The sequence below is a fragment of the Strix uralensis genome, chromosome 14 (assembly GCF_047716275.1).
Source record: "Strix uralensis isolate ZFMK-TIS-50842 chromosome 14, bStrUra1, whole genome shotgun sequence".
NCBI lineage: Eukaryota > Metazoa > Chordata > Aves > Strigiformes > Strigidae > Strix > Strix uralensis.
Window position 1 is genome coordinate 19,304,421 of NC_133985.1, and position 12,753 is coordinate 19,317,173.

The 12,753-nt window shown below is 42.9% G+C and overlaps 1 protein-coding gene across 6 annotated transcripts in view; it reads left to right on the forward strand.

Moving 5' to 3' along the window:
- The window catches only part of KLHL3 (kelch like family member 3), a 55,892-nt gene extending 50,840 nt beyond the window's left edge, over positions 1–5,052 (forward strand). For all 6 annotated transcript variants that reach the window (XM_074884234.1, XM_074884236.1, XM_074884233.1 and 3 more), the window contains 2 exons: positions 41–184; positions 434–5,052. In XM_074884234.1, coding sequence (XP_074740335.1) covers positions 41–184; positions 434–462 — 173 coding nt within the window. In that variant the 3' untranslated portion in view covers positions 463–5,052. The remainder of the gene's footprint in view (positions 1–40; positions 185–433) is intronic.
- Positions 5,053–12,753: the final 7,701 nt, after the last annotated feature.

Below are 12,753 nucleotides of genomic sequence, written 5' to 3' on the forward strand. Positions count from 1 at the left end.
TGAGTTAGCCCGTGTCTAACCATCTGCGCTCTGCTTTGAGGTGTGTGTGCGGTGAATGGTCTCCTCTACGTGGTGGGAGGAGATGATGGCTCCTGCAATTTGGCTTCGGTGGAATACTACAACCCCATCACAGACAAGTGGATGTTACTACCGACCAGCATGAGCACGGGGAGAAGTTACGCAGGTAAATAGTGGGAGAGCTGGCAACAGCTGGGGTCATTCATAAACATGAGGGCTGTGCTTTCTGAAGCTTTAATCTTACATTTTTTGTATGTTTTATGTTGCTTTCAGTAGAAGAAACAGTCACAGAAATAGCAGACACCTCTCTCTCTGCTAGCCTTTTGCTGGACTTTGGCTTTGCAGGATGACCTTAGTCACATCTCAGCCCAGGAGCTGCTCCTGTGATAACTGTGTCTGTCCATTCTTATCACAGGTGTGGCTGTGATTCACAAACCGTTGTGACACACGATCAAGCCAACGCGAGGAGCAGAAGTGCAGTGGATCCAGCTAGGTGGTGTTGGGAAGATGACTGACCTCCGACTTGACCCATCTCATCGCTGTTAACGTCTTAGCATGACAAGTGATACGTTACAAACATCATCTGCTCTGCGGTGGATTGCATAGCAAAGCGAAAATCCCTCTGGGGACATGTTCCATGCTAGACGCGAGGTGTTGCTTGTTATCTGTGGTGCAATCAACTGTTCTTCTCAATGGCTAGTGTCCTGAGATAAACACTGTGCTTGAACTGCAGGCACTGAATTTCTTGTGTGAAACAGAACTGCTACGTTTGGGCCTGTGAGTAAAAACGAACCCTTCTGGATTTCTTCACTACTGATGCTCCGTGCACATTGTCGGTTGAACTATTTACTCACTGTGCCTGGAGGGTGGACTTTACTACTGGCAGTGGAAACTTCTGAGTACCAACTGAGAAAAGCAGTCAGCAGAAATGGACTGGAACAGGGTGCTCTGGCTTGAGTGTGACGCTGTCTCAGTCATACGTTTGTATATGCCACTGGACTGCTGTATGTATCCCTGAAATGCTTGTTGTATGGCGGAAATAAATACCATGTGATTTTTCTACTTGCCATGAATGCTGTTTGCTGTACGTGATGGGACCTGCTGGGCAGTGCCTTCCCTGGGGCTGAAGTCTCAGCACCTGAACCACGCAGAACTTCGCAACCCCACAAGACGTGTGCTGCACCGATGGGGTTTATTGCTCCTGTGAAACAAATGTTGCTTGAATAGAAAGTATTCCCAGCCCGTGCATTTCAGCTGTGCTGAAGCCCCAGTTCTAGCTCTGTCCAGCGTCTCAATGCCATTTCATAATAGAGTGTTTAGATGTTAAAAGAAATACCTTACGGTGCCATTAACGTAGAGACATTACATACAGTGAGAATCCTCTGTCACCCAAGCAGTGATTAATGAGCAAGGTAAAATACCTGCAGTGTTTTAATGCTTCCAGAGCATGGAGATTAGCTAATCACTGTCGCTGTAATTGCTATTTTAATTTTGCCTGTACTGAAGGCGTTCCTCTGTTAGTATGAAGAATTCATAAGATTATTCAAGACAGACAAATCTAGATCCAGCTGTAATGTAGCTGTCTTGCTTACATCCCAAATTCTTAACGCTGTTTAAGGTGATGTTTGATTTATACCTTTTTGTGTCTCCTTGTGAGCTCTGGAATGCTTCTGCATACAGGGCTGGACTCCCAAAAAGACTCCCCAGTTAAAGAGAACTAATGAAGAAAAATATTTTCTCTCTTTTTTTTTTCTTTTTTTGTTTTTCCCTCTGTAGATCACCTGAGGCTTTTTGTAGTGGGCAACTGACCTGCAGGACAGAATCTGCCCATGTTACTGTCGAGCTCCAGCACTTACTGCTGTTGTTCTGCTGGTTTCTTTTCCATAGGTCTCCTATCAAAAAGACTCCATGTGACCTTCTACAGTAGAAGAGAAAAATATTAAAAAATTTATTTCAGAGGGATCTAAGGCTACATCACCTTGTGCAGCTTTTGTAGGGGAGTGGGCTACTTCTGTAAATAAGTAGATAAGTGTTGGAGTTGACATGGTCCGTGTAAGATGGGTGCCTGTTCACTGTGGGGGGAAACAGCACCTACCTTTGCTGCGTCCCTCCCGCAGAGAGGGCTGACCTTCATGGGGAACGTTAAGTAGCACCCACTCCTCTTTGGACATTCTTGTTTTTAGAAAAGCAAACTGTCCTAAGAAATGGCAGTATTTTTTTTTTTTTTGATGCCTACCCTTCCACTGTATGTCAGCTCAGAAGTCTTGAAAATAATAAAAAATATTAGTCTTTTTATAATACCCTTTAAACCTTTTGCTTTGGGTTCTACAATCTGCAGTGAAACGTGCCAAAATAGTAGTATGACATGCTGCTCTTTTACAAGGTGTTGCTTACTGTAAAAGCTATTGAGGCTGGTAGGAATGTATCCACGTCTGCAGCTGCCTTCAGATCAGAGTCCTGAGATGCATCTTCACAGTGACAGAAACAAGATGATGCCTTGGGTTGGACTGACTCAAATTCACTGCCCCGAAAGCAAACGCCAAAAGGTGTTTTCGTTTTCTGCAGCCTGTGGGAACAGAGGATAAAATGGGACAGGCAAAGCATTTTGGTCAGAGTTAGCATCTCTCGTTAGGCTGAGATGAGTGGACAAGCATTTGGGCCCTCGTTAGGTCTGGTATAGACACAGGGAACATAAAGCTAAATAGTTACTCTATAGCCCAGTAGTGGGGAACAGTTACCAGCTAACCTCACACTCATGTCATCACTGGAGCAATGGCAAATATTCTCTGGAGACTGAGTTTTTGTGGGGCTGGAGATAAAATCTAGTAATTAGTGCTAGAGAGATGCAAGTTTGAAATTTGCCGTTTTCGTCAGATGTGAAAGGTGGATATACCTGAAGGTTGGAGAATTTTTCCCCTGCTATACATCTTTTTATAAAGCTTCCTTGCTTATAAGGAAAACAGTTTTTGGTGTTTTTCTGCTATTGTAAAATGGCATTTCTGCTGGCCTAGGCCTGTGACTTGCTGGACAGGGCTAGGACTCGCAGCCCTTGCCAGGGATAAGCGACGCTGTTCCTGGCTGCAGCCAGTTCTCATTGGCAAATGACACATTTCTTTCTTTCCTTCTCAAACGTTGCAGTGTTATGCAAGTCAAGTGACCTCGTTTTCCAGCTATGCAATATGAATAACAGTAACACGTGATGAACCAGCTGTATCCCCCCTCCTTGAAATGCTTTTTGAATTTGTCCATCTTTGGCGTGTGGTTTCATGTTTGTATTGTTAATTCTGAGCACCTGAGCCAGATCCTTTAAAGATTGCCTTTTTCTAGGACTGAAAACGTAGCATTAGCGCTAACAAATTTTACTGTAAATATTTTTATAAGACAATTTTAAATTTTTTGGATTGCTTTTTATGGTCGTCAATGACACTTCTGTTAAATTCTGAATCTAATTCTTACACTCCAGTGCAGGTTTTGCTGGCTGTGATGTAGGTGTGAATCTATGTTTTCTGCACAACAAATTACATGTTGTAACTAAGATCTAGAATAGCTCTTATGTTGATTCTAACATACTAGAAGGACAGCACTGGGCTCAACATTATGAGATAAATTAAAATTCATTACCTCAGTCACCAGTACGCTCTTAGATTATTAGTTATTTTACAACAATTTCCATACTCTGATTTAATTTTCTTGTGCCATGTGTTTGCTTCCCAGTCAGCTTGGTGGACAAGCTGTCTCTCAGCAGTTTCATTTCTCAGCTCCTGCGTGAGCGCGGCGCTGCTTGAAGAAGGAGGATGCCATGCACACAACAGCGTGCATGTGCAACCCCCCCAGGCTGCCAAAACCACTGAAATTACTGCAGGAGGTTTTGTAAAAGCTTTACAAACCCAACTCAGGCTACTTCCTCGCAATGGTCCTTTGTAAATATGAAGGTTTTCCTCAGCTCTCCCCTGTTGTTGGCTCTTTTTGGGGGTCACCGTGTGCTGATGCCCTGTGGGATTCTGGCCGTGGGTTTCCCAAAGGTGACTTGAGCATCCCTGGGGATGTGCACCCACAAAACCCAACGGCATCGCCTGTGGGTACACAAGCTGCTGGGCTGGCCAAACAGGCAGGCATATGTGAAGCGGGATAGATTTGCCTCAAGCAATCTGTTGTTTAAACAAGTTTGAATCAAGTCCATCTTTTCCATTTGTGCCTAATAGATAAATTGGGGGTGATTAAAACCAATTTTCAGTTCATTCAGTTTATCCAAATACTTTTTTTGTACAGATGTATACAGCACTGTAATTACCATAAATATATTTGGCAGCATTTGCATGACACCACCATGAAAGCTTAATACTGTTCTCTCGTTTGCAGTGTTTGGAGACCAAAATCCTAATAGCCAGCGATGTGCGATGCTTACTCATCAAGCTAACATGATGGTTCAACTGATAAATGCAGCTCGTTTTTAACCTTTGGGATTCATTACTAGTAAAATGTAGTATCAAAGCGGTTGCCCCTTGGCGTAACATCGTGCCCACAAATCACATTCACACGAGCATGATTTGTTGCTCAAAGCTACAGTGTTTGGGAGTGCATTAGACATTATAGTCTGGAAATAAGTTAATCCACTTTTTTCCTCTGCCCTTATCTTTGTTTATGGGTTTATAAATTATTTTCCTCTACAGTGACAATAAATAAATATTGAGAATATTAATTTGTAAATTTTATGTATAAAAAACCCCCTTAAAAGTAATGGACGATTGTGAAATAATTTACCTGGGTGTGAAATTCTTTGTTTTTGTAAAACAGACTTTGTTGGTTCAGTAGCTGACAGCATACCGTAATGAGTTGGTTGACTGTTTAAGCTCATTTTTTTAATTGAAAATTTTTTGCATGAATGTGAAGGACCAAGGACTTTGCGAAGTAATTCTCTTGTCCAGTGTGACGAACAATTCAAGAAACATTCTTCACTGACATATTTATATTATAAAAGAAAATCACGTTGTAGTTCCCCATCCGTTAATTTGAATAAAAACTGGACTAATGAAACTCTTCGGGGTCTGTTTTGGTTTTGTCTGCTTCTAACAGCGAGGAACAATCTCATCACTCTATGTGGCTTTTTTTCCCCCTCTTTAATTACAGCAAATACTGTGTCCTTTGGAGTGAGGCAGTGGTACTCACACATGCTGATGCTGAGAGGTCCAACTGCTGGAGGGGATGCTGCCCTGACACCTGGCTCTGAAGCTTTCCTGGGGTTTGTGCTGCTGCTTTTCCAAGAGAAGTTTAAGGCTTTTTTTTTTGGCTGCTGGGGTGCAGAAGAAGAGCATTTCTCTTGGGGGTGGGAAAACCTGTGGTTAGCGGCATCGATGGCAGAAGTCAGAAAATTTTAGTGAATGCGATTGGGAAGAGAGAAAACACAAAAAAGCCAATTTACCCCCCTGGGCTCAATATTTCTTAATAACACCATAAAGTAACACATTTCCTACACCGTTGGAAAGAGCAACACTTTAACAAGTAGCACAACTTCTTTTGTCTTATGCTTACGATACATCCCACCGAGCTCTCTAGTTTTCCAGAAATGCTCCTCGTGCCTTGTCTGTTAATAGCAATGTATGATGTCAAATTTACCGTGTGAGATCCTGAAATTTAATTACCTGATGAACAGGTAAATGACATGTTGTGGGTTGCTCTATGCAGCTGGGGGACTTGGCAATGATTCCTTATTGTATTTCAAAATTACTTATCTCCTGTACAGTTGGCCCCTTTTTATTCATGTTTAAATTGATAAATCTATGAAGCTGCAGCTAAAGAAAATCCTTTGCAATACAGGAAGAAATCTCACTACCTTGATTTTACTGCCTGAATTTTTTCTATTATTATTGTTCCATCCTACATTTTAATCTTTTGGCATGTGTTGCAGCCCAGATTTCACTCTTGGCAGGGCAAGAACCACATAGCAGTAGCTCCCACCTTTCCTCATCCACCTCAGAAGGGCAAGTACTTTTGCAGTGAGGAAAGGAAAAGGAAATACGGGGGAAGCTCACCCAGTGGGGTTGTACAGCAGAGCGGCTCTGATCCCTGACTGAATTGGGCATTTCCCCACGCTGCTGCCCTGCGTGAGATCAGCGTGTTCAGGTCCTGCCCCGGCTCTGCCGGCACACTATGAAGCTCTCTGGCGTGCAGGGGGACTGTTTCTGGGGAGTATCACTGATGTTGTGATGTCGAGACTTTTACCTGCTGAAAGGCAGTTGCTCTGTTCCCCCATAAATGCTCTCTAAAAGCTGATCACCTGCACTTCCCCTTACAGGTGATGCTCCCTCCTGTTGTTCTCCTGCAGACTCTCTTGCACCCATGTGTTTCTCAGGCCAGGTACCCCAGCCTGGGTTGCTGATGCCAAGCTCAGAAAACCAGCTCCCCTTTTTATTGCTGGGTAGCAGGCATTTTGAAATAACCCAGGATGAGATAAGCCTCTTCTGCCAAAGCCGTACTGTACAATTTGGTACATGAGTCATGTGGAAACAGAATCAAAGATAGGGCAGAAAACAACCTCAGCTATGGAAATTGCAAACATCTGAGAAAAGATGAACCTATTTCATTGTAGGCCCAAATGAATAAATATGGCCAAAGAGGGATTCCCTGCATCCCCATGCTCTGAACTGCAGCGGGGATTTTGCATAGGACCTCCTTTTTCCAAGCAATGATGGTCTGGCCTGAAGATGGGACATGGATGTGATAGCTTCAGAAGGCAAAATTGCTTCTCCCCTGGCTGGTGGCTTGTTCTTTGGCTGTGCTGAGGGTGCTGTGTGATGGCAAAGAGTAATTGCAATTTAAAAAAATAAAATCTTTTGGATACTTCTGTAAAAAGGTAGCCTGTAGGAGGCGCAGGACCACTACAGAAACATTGCCACAAACGACACAGCGGTTCCTGGAGCATCCTGCAGTTGCTCAGTGATTAATGATACTGCTTCATATAATGTTATTCTGCACTGTAAACAACCACAAAATCACTTAACTACTTAGTGACACGAAATATTCTAAGAAATTTGCCAAAGTGATTAATGCTAATGTTCTTGTTCAGCAAATTGAATGAGATTTAATTGGCACAGCTGCTGACACTCAATGCATTTGATTTGCCCCCAATTTACAAACTATATGATCATGAGTCTTCTCCTTCTCTTTCTTTCATTGTGAACCTCTACAGCTTCTGCTAAGCATATTGCTCAGTAAATTACAAGTCTTAAAATGTTAGAGTCTCTTTTTTCAATCAGTAAAACTTCTAAAGTGGCCCTTTAAAAGATGTACAATGCCTGTCCCAAAGATTCTGTGCTTCTTCTCTAAAGCATAAGAGATTTAAGTGTTATTTTTGAATGTCCTTCTCATACTTCTGTACATTATACTCCTCCTACAATGTTATCTCACCCAATGGTGAGTTTGTTCCACTGAACAAATGCTGAAGTATAATTTAAATCATGTGCTTGAAGTCAGAGTTGTGTTGGAACAGAAATGAACCCTAAGACTTTATTTGCTATTTATTAAGGATTTTTAAGCACAAGCCATTTCTCCTGATGAGTCCCAGCTGCCAGACCTGTGCAGGCAACATCAGAAAAACTGCACTTGCTCATAGGACATTTTAAATTGCATTACAGCTGTCTGCTTCTTTCCTGTTCTAACCTGAGAAGGGGCATCTCTTTCTGCCCTGCAGTTTGTTCCACATAGCTCAGCTTTCCTGAATCTACCTAAAGAAATTACTGGGCTCTGCTTTTCTGCTAGAGGAGCAAGGGAAAGTCACACGGATCTGGAACACAAACAGAAAGTTTTGTTTTACTTTATGCTCCACTCACAACCGAATCTCTTCCTGGTGCCCCATTCCACCTCCCTGCAACTTTCCTACCTGGCACATTTTGCCTACTCTATGTATTCTAAACACCACGCAGCTCCCATGCAAACGGCATGAAGCTTCCAGCTTTGCAGGGCTCCTGTACTTGCAAAGTCACCTTGTGGACGTGTTGGGGGAGCTCAGCCAGCCGCCCTTCCAGCTGGAGCTACAGGCACCTGAGCCAAATCAGAGCTCAGGTCTTAATGACTGGGAAACGTTGGATGCAGCCCCTCCTCCTCCTAGGCTGGAACCCTTGCCAAGTTACTCTGGGTTTTGGTTTTGTTTTTTTCCATGACAGAATTTTCTCTTATGGAAACTACAGTATTTATAGAGCTACAGTCTTCAGACAACCCTAATTTAATTGAGAATTGGATAATATCTCATACCAGTGTAAAGAAAGTTTCATGAACTATCCATTTGCATGTTATCAGTTTAGTTTTAAATGCAATAATATATATGAAGTATGTAATCACACGTGCTTTAATGCATTGCTGCAGCATCCCGGGGCACACATCATGTGCCAGAGTGTTGGAGCTTTGTCCCAGTGCCCAGAAATCCCTGAGGCAGCTGCACAGACCTGAAGTGATAACACACCTCAGTTAGTTAGTGGAAAAAATGCTGTAGGTAAGTTGCAGCTAATTTGTGGACTAATGGAAAACAGCCTGGGACACTTAATTTGTGATTACCTGGGAAGGTGAACATGATGAAATCATCCCAGGAGTGTTAGATTTTGTCTAAATTGACCTACCAAGATCAAACCAGGTTTGAAGGTTTAATCGGCTGGAGGGTCTTATGCTAAATGAGTTGCTAAGATTTTAGGACCTATCTCTACCACTCAATGTGATCTTAGGAAACCAATTGCTGGCTGTGACTGCCAGAGCTGCTTTTCCCTTTATCCTCTAGTCTGACTACATCCTGCTAAACCACCTGTCAGCTGACAGGATCCTATGAGATAGGTGGTCTGTGACTCACTTGCTTTGTCTTCTCCTCCATGGTTCTTAAAACCCCCCTTTAGCTCAGGCTTGGCAAAGAACAAAGGCTACAGGCTATGCCTTAGCCTGTATCTGCCCTGGTGCACCATGGTCCAGGCTTAAGCCAATGGATGAAGCAAAAGGAGGTTTGAAAGGTCTGTGGCTTACAAGGGCCTGGGGTGGGAGTGGACTTGTGAACTACCTGTCTTAAAGAAGTGGTACATCTCAAAAATCAATCTGGTTACTAGTTACAGATGTTTTTAATAGCTATGTCTTGAAGGTGGAACATGCTGCTTTTTTGAAAGAATGAGATATAGGAAATAATTTGGCTTATCTAATAAATTAAACTGTTATTTTTATATTCTTAGTTAAATCCAATGTCTATTCATATAGAGATGGACACGTATTCCAAGAGCAAAAGATCTCATCATCACTGTGAAATGAGTCATTCAGCGTGATGTGAAGACTGAGGCTTGGAACATTGGTAATGTACCTGTTAAAATGGCTATAACTGATCCTGGTGGTTATTGGGAACAAGCAGTAACTGCCTTTGCTTAGTCATGGAGCTACCTTAAAAAAAGTGGGAAACCAGGTGGAATCAATTACTTAAATCAGGAACACCTGCTTGATGACTTAGACCTTAATTGTGATAATTGGTTCAAGCTGCAGGTGTTGGCCACTTCACTTGCATGAATCTCTCCACGCTTTCTCTGGCCACTTTGCACAGGGGAAGTTGAATCACTTTTCTGGATTTCCTTCTGCTTTTTCTTTGCAAGAAATGCCTTTCACTCCTCTTCAGTCCCAACCAACTTGTCCCACCAGGTGAAGATAGGGGATTAGTTTCTGTGAAAGCTGCTGCAGTGGAAGCCATGGAAATTGGTGCTGACCGTGAAGGGGATGTATTGGAGCAGGTTCCAGGGGATGTTGTACAGCCTGTGGCCGGAGGAGAGGGCATGTTAAGTGACAACAAAGCTGTGGGAGAAATGGTAAGTACAAAAGGAGTGGAAACTCTTAGCGCTGCATGTTGTACGAGTGGCTTGTTGCTTGGCTAGAGATGAATGCAAGCTCCTCTTGCTGTAAATGAGTCTAGTGTCAGGGGTGGGAGTGGTATTTGTGCAAGGTCACAGTGAAGTCTTAGGTTTTCTTTGTTGTGCCTTCTCTCTACATCCCTAATAACTTATGTTGGAAGAAGAAAAAGTGCAGGGATCTCTCCCTGAAGTGTAGAGGCTGTTTTGCTACGAGGAGATGATGCATTGTGAATACAGCATTGCAGACTTTCTCTTGGCTTAACCTGTCCTTGGAGCTGGATATTTTCCTGAATACTTATTTTACATTTAACTAGTTTCAGTGTTTAACACGTTTGTTTATGGCAAAATATTGTAGCCTCTGGTGTGGAGTGAAGGAGTGTAGGGCTCAGTGCTGTAATCTTGCTGGCGGTGGGATGCACTGAGGCACTGGCTGCAGCCAAGATGCTGCTGCTGAGGGTCTCCAGCTTGTTTGCAGGTGGGTGCCCTGGTTCTGGCTCCCATGGGGCTGTCCCAGCATGGGTGATGTATCGGTGCTATAGCAGCCTGTTTGCTGAGACAGGGTTTCTGACTAGTACGTGGTCCTGAATGATACATCAAGCAATACCATTCTTCTGGTTCATTTCCAGGATGCTATTTATTATTCCTTTTTTTTCCTTTATCTTTTTTCCTGCTTCAGCACTTTCCCTTTGTCCCCTGTGTGCACGTGGTGTCAATGAAAACCAGCCCTGCAGCTGGGGAGCGCACTGTGGCTCCAACCAGGTGTCCAGCACGCTGGTGACAGGGGGGGATTCGGGGGTGATGTCCTTGTTCACCGACCCCTGAGCTTGATGGCTTCATCAAGCAGTGGCTGAGGAGACAAGTGTCAGTCTAAAGGGTGATGCAGAAAAAGGTGGAGGTTGGGAAGCACAGTCAAGAACGAAGATCCTATCTTCACAGGAGGATATGTAGAGGTTATAAGAGATTTATCAGGTTGCCACTTGTGCTGGGAGGAGAGGGAAGATAATTCCCATCTGGGTTGTGAAAAATGTCTCTTACCTGAAGACAAACTTCAATATTTTTTCTTTTTTTAGGCTGAAGGTGGCATTGAGCTTTAAAAGTTAAAAAAGTATATAGGTATATTAAACTTGCGCAGAAAACAAGCCTTAAACCCTCATCCATGGGGGCACCTATATTTGGGTAAGAGAAAAACTGTATCATCTTCTTGGTGCTGTGTGCAAGAGAAGGACACTTCAGTTAGTTCCTAGATCAAAGAAGGCACAAGGCACGAATCTGAGGCTAACAAATGACAAAATATTGTTTCCCCCCTTAAGAAGTTCAGAGTCAAACCAGTACTTTAAAATTTCCAGTCTGGCAGGTTTTTCTGTTGTTATTCACCTACGTGTATCCATAGTTTTCAGTATAAGTGCTGTGAACCAAACTCACACCATTAGTAAGTGTTTGCAGAAAATATGTATTGCAGTGAAGATGCCTGCACCTGTGATGATGTACCCTCCCAGACTGATCTATAGGGAATGCATAGCAAATGGTGGCTGCAAGGCATGCATCTGGTTAGTATGTGTGGGGAGCACTGATAGGAAATCGTCCTGGCACCTAGTAGTCTGCCTTTGTTTTCTTGCTTTCCTGAATTTAATGCTTAGTTCCTTGTAAATTTTGAGTAAAAAGATCATGTGATTGATGTCTAAATACAATAAGGGCCCAGCATCAAGGGTGAGAGAAGGCTTGGTGAAGCGCTAGAGCTAAGGCAGTGTTTTTCATGGAGCCCAGCTGTTCCCACATAATTTTGTTTTGCTTCAAGCATCTTGACTGATTTGAAGATTTTTTTTTTTTCATCCCTTCTCTTTTCTTTCTCTCCTCCCTGCTCCCCAGAGAATGAACATTACTGACTAATGGCTCGTTTGATTTTTAGTAAATAATGTACTTTATGAAATATCAATTTTTACTCCATTCCCAAAGACTGAGAGGCGTAATTGCCCATTCACAGCTCAGCTGCACTCTGGAATGCCATCTATCATTCATTGCCAATTTATTATGATTGCACCTTACATTCATGATGAAGTTTATGTAAATATAGGTAGAAGGTCTTGTGATGCATGAATCTGTGCATGAAGTAGATCCATGTATCTTCAATTACAAAGCAGCCCAGGCATTGTGCAGTAAGATGGGAGAGAGACAGAAATGTTAATTATGGTAATAACTTTGCAGGGGAGAAAAGCAGGGCGTTTTGCCCATAGTCTCGAGGTTTTAAGGAGTGTGCAGTACCATGGAGGCACGGAGTCCCAGTCGTAAGGGATGTTGAAGTCCTCAGAATAAAAGTAGCCTAAAATGAATGCTGGTCGAAGAAAGCTCTTATCAGTGAGGTCTTGACATAATTCCTTTGCTCTTCCCAAGTTTCAGGCTTGTCCTAAGACAACCAAGGAGGGGGCGTGGGGGTAGTGAATTAAAACAAAACAAAAATCCCAAGCAAAAATTGCAAATGTGTTAGTCTGACAATTCTTTTCATTTAGAGGAATGATTGATTCACAAACTCTTTATTTGGAGCTTTAGGTTTTTTGGTTTTTGTTTGGTACTTTACAAAGTGGATCCAAAATCAGCATTTCTTTCCTGAACAATACAAAGAGCTAGACCTGTCAAAGATTAAAAAATGCAGAGGGAGTAGATCACTTTAGTTTTCCCCTTCTCTACAAAATAAAGTGACAGCCTCTGCAAACTTGCCAGGAGTCAGAATGAACACAGGTTCCCACCCCCAGACATCTAGCCCCCCTTCTCTTGTCACTGCTTAGCAGCTGGATCTTGTATTTCTTCATGGCTGGCATGAATTGGGTAGATGAAGCCTGGCAGGGACACCAGCAAGTGGGAGTCCTGGTAGATGAGCAGG